At 36.1% G+C, this 16,919-nt stretch overlaps 1 protein-coding gene across 2 annotated transcripts; it reads right to left on the bottom strand.

Moving 5' to 3' along the window:
• Positions 1-14,854, bottom strand: LOC112154614 (carnitine O-palmitoyltransferase 1, liver isoform). 2 transcript variants are annotated; one of them, XM_024285694.2, is made up of 19 exons: positions 14,690-14,854; positions 12,345-12,490; positions 11,460-11,599; positions 9,462-9,633; positions 9,276-9,377; positions 9,062-9,199; positions 8,814-8,891; positions 8,409-8,516; positions 7,926-8,013; positions 5,808-6,003; positions 5,545-5,733; positions 5,332-5,437; positions 3,719-3,835; positions 3,216-3,380; positions 2,988-3,116; positions 2,761-2,916; positions 2,553-2,666; positions 1,708-1,800; positions 1-1,361 (listed from the first exon to the last, which is right to left on the bottom strand). In XM_024285694.2, the coding sequence occupies exons 2-19, from the start codon at positions 12,483-12,485 to the stop codon at positions 1,236-1,238; spliced, it is 2,358 nt and encodes a 785-aa protein (XP_024141462.1). In that variant the 5' UTR covers positions 12,486-12,490; positions 14,690-14,854; the 3' UTR covers positions 1-1,235. The 2 variants fall into 2 exon arrangements, with proteins under 2 accessions (XP_024141462.1, XP_024141464.1); XM_024285696.2 differs by lacking the exons at positions 7,926-8,013; positions 14,690-14,854 and adding an exon at positions 7,181-7,265 and having other exon boundaries at positions 12,345-12,485.
• Positions 14,855-16,919: the final 2,065 nt, after the last annotated feature.

Below are 16,919 nucleotides of genomic sequence, written 5' to 3'. Positions count from 1 at the left end.
TTTCCTTTTATTAAGAACGTCTTTATTTGAACTTGTAACATTGCATTAAAAAGCTTCACAATAGCAATAATCGATGTTGTGCTGATCCGATGAGGAGCTTAAAAAAACAGAAATGTGTCACTTTTTACAACATCTGACCTGCAGCACTGCTGACTAAATAGGACATGTTCTAAAATACAGCTTGCATTGTTATGGCGCATATTTAAAACACATGTACAAAAAGAATAATAATAATAAAATACAACAGGAGAAGTGGCAGTGAAGTATCGAGCTCTTCACAGTACAGAATTTAGCTTTAAACGATTAAATCAAGGTTATATTGATGCTGTTAAACAGAAAATGAATTTAAGTTTATTGTCTTTTGCACATTATTAAAATCATTTTGGAGAAAATACACAGGAAACCTCCAGACCTCTAAACTATTGGGACCAGATGAAGAAAGTAAAGTAAAGAAGCTCAAAAATGAAAAATATTTACTGATCAAATATTTGAAAAATGTTCAGTTATTTGTGTTTTGAGACAAAAATTAACGTTTGAGCACCGAAAGCTTAATTTAGATCCTTAAATTCAGATTTTTATTCACTTATTTAAGATTATTTCCTCATTTTCTTCAAACCAATTAGAGTTTATAATGAAAAAAAGTGACTCAACTGATGAAACTAAGGTTCAATTCCGTCTTTCATCTCCACATAAGGCAGTAAAATTCAGGATGTTTTTGGTACACTTTAACTTTTTCTCATTTGAATCTAATAAGTTGATTTCTACTGATTTAGGATTATTAAAAAGTATAAAAGCAAAAACTAGAACGTAATGTGTTTGCATTTAGAAGGCAGACAATGAAATGACGACAGCAGCTCTTCTCAGAAATGACGAATCAGAAATCCCCTAAAGATGATTGGCTCAAAGAGAGACGGGTTCTCCCTCACTTCTATCCATCCTAAATTATTCCCTGAAGTCAAGTGATGTCAGGAGTCCCAACACTGAACACATACTGGCATTTTCAAAGCTAACATCTTAATATGAATGTATGTTTAATTGATTGAACTGCTTAAGCTAAAGGCATTTCTCTTATAAACACAGACGGACGCATCAGTAAAAACGCTCTTTTCAAGGTCCACAGTAACTTTCTATGATTATGATCCAGCTAGAACGTCAGTTCTCTCAGCACCAGAGAACTGCTCTACTTCATCACGTCTTTTCTGTGCCTCCAGAACCTCCTCTTCAGGGCGGAGTACCTACTGCTCCTTCTTGACCTTCGGCTGGCTCTCCTCCGTTTTACTGCTCTCTTTTTGGTTGGGGCTCAGCAGCTGAAGCAGGTCGTTCATGGCTTTTCTTATCTGGTCGCCAAACTTATGAGCATCCTGGAAACAGAAAACGACTTTTTATTGCTGCTGTGACACAATGAGACAAGAGTACTGCAAACTGTTTGATGCCTACAGAGATTTAAAACCTTGTTTTTAGGCTTTCAAGATATTTTACCAGGTTTTCAGTTGCTACCTTTCTTAACTTGTGGTCTCTTATGGGGTCCAGATGACCTGAGTTTTAATGTAAATATACTTAGGATAGCACAAGGGTTACTATGTTCTTAAATGAGTATTTATTTTTTATCTGATCAATTTGATGTATCTAAATGATTTTTAGTCAGAGGTTCAGAAAATTGGATTAAAAAAAAGGAAACCTAAAAATTATTTTTTGAATTAAACTCACCGTATAAGAACAGGAATGTTTACACGAGATGTGGAAGTTAATAACATTCTCTCCTACAAAGTTGTAAGAAACTCCATAACCATCATCAGCCACCTGAGAAAAAAAACAAAAACAATAATAATAATAATAATAATAATAACAGCATTTAATTGATAACAGTCTTAGCCCTGGAGAACCCAAAAGCAAATTTCTTCTGGGCTTTTAAAGTTCATTTAACTTTTGCTTGTCCATTTTGGGTAGCAACAATTAACAGCCAAAATAAATAAAGAAATAATAAAACAAAATATAAAATAAATTAAAATCAAAAGTATTTAAAAATTAAAATTACATTTTTGAAATTAGCAGCCAAAATAAATAGATAAATAATAAAAAAAACCAAATAAATAAAAATTAAAAGTATTTAAAATTAAAATTATCTATAAAAAAATTAGCAGCCAAATTAAATAAATAAATAATAAAATAAAATATAAAAATAAATAAATATCAAAAGTATTTAAAAAATAAAATTACATTTAAAAAATTAGCAGCCAAAATAAATAGATAAATAATAAAATACCAAATAAATAAAAATCATAAGTATTTAAAATTAAAATTATATTTAAAAATAAATTAGCAGCCACATTTGACCCAGTGGGTTCTCCAAGAATAATAATCTCAAATTTTAAGCAGGAAACCCTGAAGCTGAGCTAGTTTAGATGCTACAAGTTTCTCTCTCCTTCACAAATATCAGAACTAAATCATCTGAAGAAGAACGCTTTCAGAGCTGGATACTGCAAACATTAAATATTTCGCTTAAACAAAAATATTTACATATGAAATGTCTGAAATAAGAGGATGGTACAAACCGGTCCAAAGCCTCCTCCACAGGAGATGTACTCTGGGTGGTTAACCAAATCAAACAGCTCCCCCTGCTGGATGGAAGTCTGACTGGTGGACAGCCTCCATGGCTCAGACAGCACCTAAAAACCATCAGGTTGTTAACGTCTTCAGCTTTAGTTCTGCCTTTATAATGTTTGGAAAGTCTAAATTTAATAATGGAAATAATCAGCTGACCTCTTTCAAGAAAGGAGACTCCAGTCCGAGGTATTTGGAGACCACATAGAGGCAAAAAAGGTGTCGGTCAATCCCAGCTCCGGTCATGGCCATGCGGTACAGCTGCTGGTGTTTTTCACTCGCTCCCCGGAACAAACGTCGGCACACGTCTGCTGGCTGGGAGGGAACAGAAACCAGTGGTTCATTAAGAGAAAAGAGGTCATAATTCTGTTTTTTTGAGTTCCCACCTCTCCGTTTTCCAGCGCTCGGACGAAGGCACTGCTCTCATTGCTGCAGGAACGAACCGTCTCGGTCCTGCCCTCCCTGAACAGACGAGTCATGGACGCCTCATACGTCAAGCAGAAAATCCCCCGCTCCTGAAACCATTGCATTCAAATGAGTGCATGGTGTACCAGATGTGGAGCCAGTGTAGTATCCTCAGGATGGAATTGTCCAGGATTCAGCAAACATCTCACCCTGTAGTAGGCCAGCTGGAGAGTCATCTGAATGAAGGCATCGGGGCTGACTCGGCACTTTTTAATCTTTCCTTTGCCAAAGTCTCGGAAAGAGAAAACGTGGAAGTCCACGTCATCGGCCAGAGCCTGGGCGACCGCCAGAGACCGCGAGATCTGCTCCTCACACTGACAAATACCAGCAGATAAGCATGACAGTCCGATGAAAGGACGCTTTCTTCACACTGTGCAGATGAATACGAGCTCGTTTGGATTAAGTCTTTGCTTAAATTTCAATAAATCAGGATGTTTTCCAAGCAGGCTTTTACAAAAGTGTGGTTGCCAGGCAACAAGCAAAGAGAAAAGTAACTTCCTCTGACCAAAAAAAAAAATAAGTAAAATGTAGATGAGAACTAGATAAATCAGAGCACACGACAGAAATATGAAACTAAATATAAAAAGAAATGATCAAATACATTGTTAACCTGCAGTGTTGAACCCTACAAATAAATAATCAGATTACTCACTTCAGGAGAGATTTCCCAGTTTAACCTCTGTGGTCGAGGCAGCGATGAGTCGACTTCTCCTTTGCAGTGACCCTCTTCATTGTAGCCCAGCTGGAAGCTGTCGGTGGCTAAAACGTACTGAAAATGCACGATTATTGGATGACGACCTCCTATTTTCTGATGAAAATTGTGTTTTTTTTTTTCAAATGTACTTGTGAGATTTTTTTGATGACAGAGGAGATATACTAAAAAATTGGGTTAAACTTACATTTCGGAGTATTTATTTATTCAAATCATTGTGAATCAGGAGGAGATTAAAAAATGAAGTTTGAAAAAGATCATATTTGTTGAGCGGACCACAAGCTCCCTATTCCACTCCACAGTGGGATGGTAACAACTCACAGGTACATTTTTAATGTACTACTGCCGCTCTGCAGAAACTATGTCCTGAACAGTATTCCCAAACCTTTCACAGGCCACAGACTGGTTTAAATTGGACAATATGTTTATGGACCGGTCCAAACGGGGCCAAAGTTGGCATTTTTAAGCTTCTGAAAATCGATTTTCAAAATAAAACTACAATAAATTTAGTTAAAAAAAATCTAAAAATATTAGTAGATATTTCTAATTTACAGATGATGAAGATTCAATGAAACAAAACATCACATTAGAATGACATTTTAACCCTCAATCCAGGCTCCAAATATCTTTAAAGACAAAAAGATTGATCGTAATTTTTCTTCACAGAAATCCTTATTTATTAAGAATTTTTTGGAACATTTTGTGTGCTAAAGTTTCTGAACAGAATTCAGTCTCGCTGTAGGAAAACTCTCAAATGTCCCTTTTGTAATTTTCCCCAAAATCAGCAACTTTATTTGATTGAATCTTCATTCTCTGAAATGTTTTTTTAACTTTGTGATGAAGATTTTCCCTTTCACGTCAAAGTGGAGTCTAACAACCTTTGACTTTAAGGTATGATGGTAAATAAACTAAAATAAAATGACACAACCGTCGTAAAACTGGTATTTTCTAAATATAATATAAACGTGAATCCACTACGTCTCCAAAATTATTATCTGCGTGTGTGAAACAGTCAAGAGTCTGTCGCCATGTATTAGCCATAGCGGCTTCTGCTACATGAGAACAACTGTCTCAGTAACTCTATGTCGAAGAAAACTCCCAGTTTTGTCTGTAAACAGCAGCTTTACTGTTCTTTGAAGTCAAAGTCTCCTCTTCAGTTTCCTCACTGAGTCATTTCTCCCTGAAGTAACTCTCTAAATACGTTTTACAGTTTGGTTTTCGTTAGCTTTTGGCTACTAGCTTAGCAACCCAGGTAGCTGCTTTAAGTCACGTGACCAAGATGGACGCTGTGAACAGAATTTGGGAGTTTTCCAAAATTAAACTTCAGGATCAGAAAATAAACTTAAAGGAGAAAATCTAAGTTAGCGTTTGTATTTCTTTCTTTCTGTCTGGGCCCGGTACCGAGTGACCCACAGATCGGGGGTTGGGCCCCCTAGAAAACCACACAGGTCTTTTGTTTTGCCAAGAAACGGCATAATCATGATTAAAAGACCACTGGTACGCATTTAAATAGACCAAAAGATGATTAAAGTGTCTGTTTTTACAACTCTTACCTCCCATACATGTGCCACCACTGGAGCATCCGCCCACGAGTGCTCTGCATTGATGCCACTCTTCCCGTTCTTGTAGTAAATCACTGAAAATGATTTGTCAAACCACCTGTGAGGAAAAAAAAACAAGAAAATAACATTTACAAGAATTCACATGCTCAACAAGAAGAACCAGTTGCTAATGATTCATAAAGGTGATCCTGTTAGTGTCAATACCTGTCATAACATTTCCCATGTAACAAGGACTTGGCATAGTTGTCTAAACTAGCGGGTTGATCGTCCCTCATCGTGCCTTGTTCCTCGTCATCCAGGGTCACAAAGAAGGCGGCTCTCTCGATGACATCCAGGGAGCGTTTGTTGATCCCACTGCTGAAATACTTCCCTCTGGCTTCAGCCCACGACACCCTGATAAAAACGAGAGGTCAACATGACTACTGGGATGCAGTGTGGTTTAACACATGAGTGCAGGTCAGAATTACCTGTCTGCAGCGGTTAAGGCTCCAAGTCTGGCCTCTCCTTTGGATGGAGGTGCCGGGTCGTCAAGAATCCTCTGAATTTGGAATTCAATTTCCCTCGGCGATAAGAGTCGGCCCGCCTGGTACACCCGAAGTCGGAAATAGCGCCCTTTGTGGTAAACGGCGACGTAATCGCTGTCCTTCCAATGCTGCACAGCATCTTTGAGCGTGTGAGACAGGAAGCACTTTAGCAGAGTGACAGGAAGTAAGTTTTTTGAAGGTTTAATTTTTAAGATAGGAAACTGTGGAAAAGGGATAAAATACAACAAAGTCAGTAAGTTTTGGAAATACCAAACTTTACCTGCTGTTCAGGTTTGTTTAAAAAAACTCGCACTACTTTTAATATATTCTTTAGCAAAAAATTATCAATTTCAAAATAAAAGCTTCAACACAATATGGGGTTTAAGGGAATAAAACGACTAAAACATCCAATATTAAGATAAAATGCATGTAACTGAGGCTGCAGAGCAGAAATATTGTATTTATTTTAAATTGTTGGATAAAAAAACCTTAAAGAAATCAGGAGAAATACAGTCAATATTTTTGCAAATGTCTGAAGCATTTGAATTTTAACCAGAAAGATTTCTTCAGATATTAGTATCAGATATATTTTGTATGCATTATTTATGTACTAAAATAAGACGGTTTATTAGGGGAATAAAAGTTGTAAATTTGCAACTTTTGCAAAAATGTATGACTTTTTTTCTCATAAATTTATGACTTTTCTCATAGATTTACTACTTTTTTCTTGTAAGTTTAAAACTTTTTTGTAAAATAGACATTTTTTTCTCTTAAATCTACTACTTTTTTCTCGAAAATCGACAACTTCTTTTCTCATAAATTATGACTTTTCTTGTAAATTAAAGACTTTTTTCTTGCAAATTTACAGCCATTTTCCTATAAATGTATGACTTTTTCTTTTATATTTACACATTTTTTCTTTGAAAATCTACAACTTTTTTTCCTCATAAATATATGACTTTCTCGTAAATCTAAAAAAAAAATTCTCGTAAATCTACAAATTTTTTCCTTGTAAATTTATCACTTTTTTCTTTAAATTTACAAGATATAAAGTTGCAAATTTACGACTTGAAATCACGTAGATTTACGAGATATAAAAGCCATACATTTAGTCTATGACTTAAGTCATAAATAAACAACTTTATTTTGGTAGTCAAGTTTTTCTCGTAAATTTACAAGATTTAAAGTTGTAATTTAAACTTTTTTTAGGTTGTAAATTGGCCATAAAAACTCACTCGGGTAAATTTGCGAAAGAGTTTCAGAAAAAAGACATTTACTATGATGAAGAACTCCATAAATAGGAATTTCAAGTCTACCTGTTAGTGATCCAGGGATACGACAAGAGTCAAACATCCGCTCAAACTGATAGGAGCAGCAAGGAACTGTAGATCTCAACAACAGCTGAAGAGGATAGAAAGAGACGGGCGAAACAAAGGACAGAAGGAGAGGAAAGTGAAAAGACGGAAAGAAGAAATGTGTGGGCAGAAGAAAACAGACGTTAGTTGAAGCCGGACCTTTTCCAGAAACTTTTAAACCCAAAATGAAAGCAGCAGGAAAGAGGAGGAAAGACTGAGCAGACAAACATCGACTCTGTGAGTCACAGATGCTCAGCTTGAATCGCACACAAAAACACACAATCCTCTCAAGTCACGTTTTCTAAAGAATCAATGAATAAAAGCAGCACATTTTTAGAAAAGTAGTAAAGATTTTCCATTTAAGTTCACTTTTATTATTGTTAGGGAGGCAAAAATCATAATTTTAACTACATTTTTTCAGTTTGATGCGATTTGTGCGTTAAAGAATTTGCTAATAAGGAAGTAACAATGAAGAAAAACCTTTCAGTCGGCTTTTAAAACCTTATATAATGTCATAAACCAATATTAGGTATATTAAATTTAACATATGCATATGCAGAAGGAATACAACCATTTACTTCCCTGCGATTTGCTTTAATGATGTAACAGAGTTCAGTTTTACACCAAGAATTGTGGCATCCCAACTGTTTACACAAAGATCTAGCTCTATGATTCTGCACAGGTGTGTGTACACGTCTGGGTTTACCGGTCTCCTCTCCAGGAATTCGTGTGGTGTTGAAAATCCTCTCACACTGAGCGGCACACAGAGGAATGACAGTGCCTGGGATGCGGCTCTGGGGAATGGAGACGCCGTGGTTGAACGTACGGGAGCAGATGAGGAGAGGAGTCATGCAGGAGAGGGATGGGGCGACATTTAAAAGGAAAAAAACAAAAAGGGGAAGGCGAGAGATGAGTAAGGGAGAAGTATGCGATGGTATAAAGGAACAAAAACACTGAATGAATGAATGGACGCGCATTCATTCGTGCTATCTGATAACAGCAGTTGCAGCTACAGATGGATGGATGGACGGATGTAAACACACGCACTCATAATGATAACATCCAAATCCTTCGCCGCTCAGATCTGTTTACTACAATCAAATATTCCCCCGGAATGTACAGCCTCTGACTCATCTGTTGCCATAGCAACGGCTGCTAAATACCTTCATGTGCAGACGAGTCAACTCACAGGTTTTATCTCCTCTTTGTTGAGTTTGCGGCGGTACAGGAAGAAGGCGTGGATGCCGTTGCCCGCTCGGGCAGCCTGGATGGGTGTAGGAGTCACATACAAGAAATCCTGAGGGGAAGGAAAGAATTAATAAAAAAAAAAAATAAAAATGACACCAGAGTATGGAAGCGTTTATGACTCATAATTTTAATTAAAAAAATATTTCTTGTAGTAATGCAGTTACACTGTGAAAATGAAAAAGCATTTCTGTTAATGGATTTTAAATTTCCAATTTTATATTTCTTATTGAATTTTGGTACCAATTTACTAAAGAATTTTTTGAAAATGAAATGTCAAATGCCATTTTCTATGTTTAATGAAGTTCAGAAGAAAAAAACGTTGACAAAATAATGAAAAACAGCCTACCATCCCATAGTAATTACTGTTGACCATGATGGGGCTTCGTCCACGGAGGTAGACATACTCCTCCCACCAGTCGCTGACCTGAAACCAGCAAAAACCCCGCCGAGGAATGAATATTTTACCCACATCAACTATATACTTAGGCGGAATTAATTATTGAAGCCTGTAAAACCTTGCATTGTTAATGGAATTTTTTATTTCTTTTTCCTTCAGACATGTAGGAGGCCAGAGCTCCGCTGACAGACACTCACGTAGTTTGAAGCCCAGAGAGCTTTGAGCTTGAGGTACCACTGCAGGCGGTTGCCTAGGCTGCCCTCGAACTCTGCGGCCAGCTTCGTCATTCGCTCGTATTCGGTGTCATTCATCAGCGGACGCACCGATTCCAAGTACTAAGCAAAATCAAAGCAGACCAGTTTGATTACAAAAATATTCAGCAAATACTTTCTCAATCGTGACGTTTCTCACCCTTTTGACTGTGTCTTTGATGGCAGGCACAGGCAGGTTTGGCAGCGAACCCTGATAACTGTAGAGCAGAGGCTTTCTGCCAGAAAATATCCTCACCAACGCCTGGCAAAGAGATACGAACGTAAGAGCTCATATCCACTGAGAAATCAGCATGACGTGAGACGAAAAAAAAAAAGAAGCACTCACCACCCAGATTTTGGTGGTGGTGGACATTTTACCATGCTGCTCAAACATCCAGCGATGGTAGGAGAGGAGCTGCTTGAGGCACAGGCGCATGGTGAAGATGAGCAGGAGCCACAGCATGGTGCTGAAGAGCACTGCTGAAAGCACCGCCTGGCACTGCGAGCTCATCGACTGGCTGAGAAAGCGAAGAGAAACTTTGATTAACATGTTTAAAAAGGAAAATATAAGGTCAGCTGTAGACCTGTGAGGTAAATGTCAAGGCTCTATTTCACAACAAGTGATTGTTTGTCCCATAATAGTATTACTAATACTACAAACACATTTTTTGTAATGTAAAACGCTCATGTTTCCAATTCGAATTTGGCCTCTTTTTAGAGATAAAATAACGAAAGAGTCACTTTTATGTGACCGATTTTCACTGGAGCAACTCAGGAATGTGAAGACCCGAGGGTAACAACAACAAAAGTGCCCCCGCTTTCTCACAACATCCTGTTGTGTTGCCAAAACAACCCAAAACAACACAGCCTGAAGAAGAAATGTCAGAGGTAGTGATGGAGCTACCTGAAGAGGTTTTTGCTTCACTTCAAAGCTTCTTACAGAGTAAAGAGGAGATAATAAAGTCCTGCTGGAGGTATTTATCAATGTCAACATACTCTATAGTAAACAATCAACTAATGCAATCGTTCGCTTTTTACTAAAACCACTAAAGACAAAATCTGGTCAGATTTCTAAAAAATAAGGCCAAAAAAAATGTAATCTCAAGTATGTCTTTACTCAACGTCAAACTCGTTCAGTGCAGAGGTTACATTCTAAAAATAACCAGCGATAGGTGGAATCCATGAAGAGGGATTATAGATGTTTAAAGGCTGTAAACCCCCTCACTGCACATTTGTTCACTTTTCTCAGACAAACATGAACGTTTTCACACTTTTCTCTTTTGCTTAAACTCACTAAAGTTCCAAACAGAGAAATAATGCCAGTGCTATAGAATTAAACCAAAAAATCTGATATGTAGATTTGAAAAACTCCACATATTTGTACAGGAGACACGGCACAGACAAGATCTTCAGCCAATCAGGACGCAGAAAAAAAATTGATGCTTAAGTAAAAAAATAAATAAATAAAAAAGTTTAAAAAATGCAAAAGATGAACTGCGAGATACCACTTTATAGCACATTTTCTGTGCTTTTACATAAACCATTAAAAGAAACAAAATAAAAAATTTAAAAAAAGTAAAAAAAAAAGAATTTAAAGTTAACTTTTGAATAAAAACTAATTAAATTCATCTGAGAACAGATGAGTCTTTAACCTGGAATAAAATAATCTGAGTGTTTTATCAGATCTGAGGCTTTCTACAAGTTTGCTCCAGATATGTGGAGCATAGAAGCTGAATGCAGCTTCTCCATTTGAACTCTAGAAACTGCCAAAAGTCCAGATCCAGATGAGCAGAGAGGTCTGGCTGGTACATACTGGGTCAGGAGGTCAATCATTTTGAATCTAAACCATTCAAAACTTTATAAACCAACGACAATAACCTCTGGCAGACAGGTAGCTACTGTAAAGACCTCAGAACTGGATAGATGTGGTCTACTTTTTTGGTTCTTGTGGAAACCTCGATTTATTTATTTATTGTAGTCCTGTAAAATCATCGTTCAAGTTAAATAAAGATAACCGCATGAGTTTCCAGGCAGGTCCTGCCTAAACATCAGATCTTTAACCATTTAATTGAGTTTGTTGATTTTGTGACTGTGACTCAAGTGAATAAAAGCTTTTTATCTAAGTTTCCACTTAAAATGCTATTATTTTATATCAAGGAAATAACAAATGTGACAAAAAAAGAACTACACTTAGTATTTTTTTTTAAATGGTCAAAAAGTACATTTTAAACTGTATCTGATTACGTCCATCAGATTGTAACACAATGTAAAACTTGAAAAATACTCTGCTTAGGTAAACCAAGGTTTCTTTTTTGTACTTTTCTGTAGCAAAGATGCGTCTTACCTGACTGGCAGGTGCTCTTGGATCTTTGCTATAATTCCCATGGATGGGTCGGAGCGAGTGTACATCGTAGCCAGGATTGCTATAACCACAAAAAGCCAGGAGGACGGACTCGCAGGGTAGACTCCAGTAATCACACTGTTCTGTAGCCGAGAGACAAACAATACCAAAGTGACATTCATCATGTCAGATGTCTTTAAAAAATATCATAAAGTCATATCAAGTTTAAAAATGTGGATAGCAAACTTCAGTTTTTCTTTAAGTACCTTTCCTCCCCATCACTGTTCTTTTTTTTTTTTTTTTAAACAAGCTTTGGAAAAACACAACAGAAACAAAAAGTGGATGGAAGTTTTCCTGCCACGGCTCTTGGTCCTCGGGCAGGTTTTCCTGTCCTGCATGTCTGACTTGCTTCTCCATGCAAATTGTCTTCAAATGAATGCATCTTTATCAGATATTTGCAGAGTTTACTGATGAGTTAAAGCATGAAAAGGGATTGTAAAAAAGAAATGGAAACTAAATAAACCCAGTAAATCATGCACAACAAAGCAGTGGATGGAAACTGAATAAACACCTGAAATGATGAACATTTGTTACAAAAGCTTCAATGATTGAAGAGATTTTTAAGTCACTATATTTGTGATTTACAAATTAAACAATGTATATTAAATGTTGATTTGCTTCTAACTGCAAACTAATAAACATTTAAATGTAAATAACGACACTGACAGTTTACATGTAGCTTAAAAAGGAAGAGACGATATGGTTGAAAAAGAGGAAGTAGAGTATTTTTGAAAACTGTTCTGGATCATGACGCTGTAAATCTGTGCTGAAGTGTTTAGCACCGTTAGCTCACAGCCAGAAGGCTCCAGCTGAGTAAAGCAGTGGTACCTTGATTCTGATGATGCGCTTCTTCCAGGAGCGAACACCAGAGAGGTAGATCTCAGAGAGCGCTTGGTGGGAGAGCCGCAGATCAATGCCCTCTGGGGTGACCGTGAACTGGAAGGCCACCGCCTGATGGGCCTCTGCCATGATTACTGTAGATGGAGAACAAACGTGATAAAAAGGTTTTACATGACTGATGAGCCAGAATCAGGGTTTGTAACTGACAAAGTTTTAAAAAATCTGATTATGACACTACATACGTTGGGAAATAGATTGATTTAAGGTAATTCCATCAGTTTATCTTTTCAAGAATACATAATTAAACATTTTTAATACAAGAAAATGAGTTTAGCCTTTTAATAACAGGCGAAAATGAGCTCCAAATTCACCTTTCTGGGAATTGCAGCTTGCACAATATGCACCATACAAAACACATGTAATCTAATAGCATTTTAGAGAAACTACAAAAGGAAAAAAGTGAATGTTTAACTGCAAATTCTTCTTTAAAAACGATAAGAGTTTGAGGGTAAAATATTGACCGGCTGCCAATCCGATTGGCTATTTTACGCCAAGCAATTCCTGCTTCTCTGCATGAAGAGGATTGATTTTTCTTCCTCACAACTAGGCTGTAGATAATGTCCTGAGGGTTTGTTACTCTAACACTGGACTGTACCCCCTTTTTAAGCTGTTTATTTACAATAATAAAAAAGCCAAAATTACATAAAATATTTTACCATACTACAGACTGAATTAATGTTTAATATTTTTCAGATTCTGAAGTATACAAGATATTTAGATTTCTAAACTTGTACAAGAAAACTTTTCAAAAAAGAATTTGATTATACTTTATTTTAACTTGCTCTAAAAGTAAACATCACACTTGATAAGGTCATTTAACAGTTTATCGTCTTTCTGATGAAACAGGAACGCACTAAATTGCGTTTGTTTACTCAAATCACTCATGAAGCAACAACTAAAAAGACCTTAAACAAATCAGTGTGATCCAGAAGAACAACTTTGAGTTTATTCTTAGAAAAATTGTGTTGTGAAAAGTACTGTGTGTTCAAATGGTTAAAGTCAACCCAAAACAATCAGGATTAAAGTCTTTAGAGAAGCTGCTGAACAGGATTATACCATCAAGGTAATGCACCTGTTTATCTGTCTATTCAGACGGAAAATACGATAGTTTTCCATTTAACGCTCCTAAAACAAACAGTATATGTCATTAAGAGTTTGCAGACATAAAAACCTAAGAGAAATTACAGCAACGATGTTTTGTATAAACTGAATAAAAGCCATCAAAACATACAAAAAAATAAAAAAAATAAAAGAAAAAAATCAAATTGAGGGTCACATTTTAGTTTAAATTTCTATAAGATTATTAAGCAAAAATAAATAGTAAATGTAATCAAATGAATTCACCAAATTGAATAAATTCAACTGTACGAATCCAATTCTAAAAGTCCAACAAATTAAAACACAATTAGAAACTGAGTAAATAGTTGGATAAAATTCATGTTCTGCTGTGTGGCTCCATTTTATCTCTTGGTCATATTCTAAAATACAAAAATGAGATTTTTCTTAAAAGAAAACAAACAAAAGATAAGTGGAAAGTTCCTGGAACTTCAAGAATCCACACAGATCTTTGCTCTCCTTACAATCGTGACCTTTTTGCAAACAGAGGGGTCAAACTTTATCAATATCTTGAAAATTCTGAATTATTCCAAAGGTGGTTTGAAATTTAAATTTAGTGCAGAAACTATCATTTTTTTCTTTGAAAGAGTCCCAGTTAAAGATAAGAGAGCAGGTCATGTCAAGTAGCATGTTTGTTTACACTCAGTACATATAAAAATCATATTAAAACTTAATTCTAGCCACATTTAAAACATTCCACAGGCTGTTAATTTATAGCTGAGGTAGGTAATCAGCTATAATATAAGTCAACAATGCTTATGGAATATATATGGCTAAAACCCAGCAGATATCTGTTAAAATGACACCCTTGTAAAGGCATGTCGGGACAATTTAAAGAGCAGAGGAAACATTAGCGGAAAACACCAACTTATCGTGTTGTAAATTAACCCTGAGTTGTCACTAAATTAGAATTTTACCATTTGTCAGCGTTTCATTGCCATACCGCATAGGCTGGGGGGTATTTTAGCCGGAAGACGTTCAAAATAACTATTTACGGGCTAAGAATTTTATGCTAGCTGATGCTAGTATAGACTAGCCGAGCGCCCAGCCCATTATGTAAACGGCAGAAGACAAAGCTTGGTAGACCTGAAAAAAGATGCGACAGTTTAGGTGTGTAGTCCAGTCCACACAAGCTCACAAACGGCGTTCAGGCTTACCTGTTGTTGCTCACGGAGGCGAAAGACTAACAAAAAGCAGGAACACTGTTAACTTCAGACGTAGCACGAGCGCCCGGTCATACTGACGCGCCTTCCTCCTCTCGGCTCTCAACTACAGATGCTCGCACTGATGAGCCGGTGATGCCTTCACGACCGTCGTAAATTTCGCAATCGCACGTTTGCTGCGCCTGCGGGGAATTTCAACGCTGAACCAAAAGGGTAATATCACTTTCTATATTCATAAAACTGTCACTTTATGTATTTTAAAATCACGTTTTGTAAGTTTGTAATTGTATTATGTATTGATGTTACTCTACGACATAAAAGGGGTTAAAATATACAAATTTGTGTCTATTTTTTGTAAAGATTTTTTTTTCAAAATGTACCAAATAAAAATCTGTCTTAAAAACAATCAAATAACGGTTGCTATAAAGTATATATTTATATATATATTAGTGGTGTGTATTGGCAAGAGTCTGGCAATAGGATATATATCGCGATACATATCGTGTCATAATACGATACATATCCAGATATATCCCAAGACAGTACTGGACAATATTTCACTATTTTTAAATTGTGACTTCAGAATTATCTGAACATTACTACATTTTTCACAAAAATAAAATAGTAAAATACATGATATTTAATGACCAAAACAATAAGATGTACAACTGTTTCTTAAAAACAAGTTGCTTTTCTTTCGGTAATTTTTTAGGAAATATTTAAGTGAAAAACAAAAGAAAGACTGAACTACATATTTGCTTTTAAATAATTAATTAAATATTGCCTTGGCAGTATTTCAAATTAATACAAGCATCGCCAAATAAAGTATCGCGATATTTCACTGAATCAATATTTTCTTACACCCTTTATACACACACACTCGTTTAGACTTGATGGTAAAATATAATATAAATCTGTAATTTCAACTTAAAAAAATCTATTTTCAGAGCTCAATATAAATAGAAAACAGAAAATATAAAGAAGAATCATCATTATGACCCACAAACTGAATAGACGCACATATAAACTTAAAATTTATTACTGTAATCATAACAATAAGGTGGAACTGTCTTTATTTTGACCATCAATTTAATCATAATTTTATTTTTTAATCACAGGCAATAGTTATCATAGTGCACTTTTTATATTTAAATTATTATACAGACATTTTTTTCCTTTCTTTTTTAACACCTTACTCTAGCAACCTTTATGAATGGAGAATAGTTTACAATCTTAGCCAGAGTTGGGTCAATGAAAGGGAAGTGGCGAAATGAACGTGATGATGGTGAACAAATAGAAAGTGTGTCTGGACAGTGAGGCCAACAACTTTGTAAGTTTTCTCTTGTGATAACAGACGACACAACAGAGGTGAAGCGGCTGACAGGCACATCAAAGGAACAAGGCAAGAATGCAAAACATCTAAAATTAGCTTTGAGAAAAATTATGTTTTTGGATGTTATCGGGTTAGACAAAAATCTCTAAACATTCAAAATGCATCTGCGGAGAAGTTTCGGTTTACCCCATTTGAGTTATCAATAATCCATCCACCCTACACGGATTAACATGATCAGTGAGGATACAGGCGAGCATCCCTGACGAAAAGAAAGAGTGCAAAATCATTTGGAATGGAAGGAAGTGCACACAGGAGGTATTGAATTGATCTGGAATGAACCCCAACAAGATTTTTTTTTGTCATTTCCTTTTGATACATGCAAAATACTGGCATGAAATGTACTTTGTTAACTAAATAAATAAATAGGTGAACAAATAAATAAATAAATCGTTACAATTAAAGTTGAGAGAAGCGGACCTGTAGCAGTGCTCTGAAAACATCCTGCCCTCTTGTTGCATATTGTGCTGTATGGAAGACTGGTGAACAACACTGACTGGTCTTACAGAATATTGGAGGAATACATGAATGTCCAAGTTGCTACGTCGGCTCGCAGAATGGTGCAACAAGTGATGGGCAGCTATGAACTACTTGGCTTGTTGGTGAATGATGAAGACAGCAGGGTTGGGAGATGCTTGCATTCCACTTTCATGTCTTCTCCAGCACAGAACTGATGCTGCAAGTCTTTCAAAGTCCGGCATTATGAAAATGTCCATTAATAAAATTCCTTTGTGTGTGTGTTTTTGTTTTATTTTATTTTATTACAAGTCAGTGTGTGAACACTATGGCAACAGGAGATATAGTTGACAGGAAAGGTGGTTTTTGTTCAATCCC

Source organism: Oryzias melastigma, linkage group LG19 (genome assembly GCF_002922805.2).
Source record: "Oryzias melastigma strain HK-1 linkage group LG19, ASM292280v2, whole genome shotgun sequence".
In the NCBI taxonomy this organism is placed as follows: Eukaryota; Metazoa; Chordata; class Actinopteri; order Beloniformes; family Adrianichthyidae; genus Oryzias; species Oryzias melastigma.
This window is presented reverse-complemented; position numbering and strand designations above follow the sequence as displayed.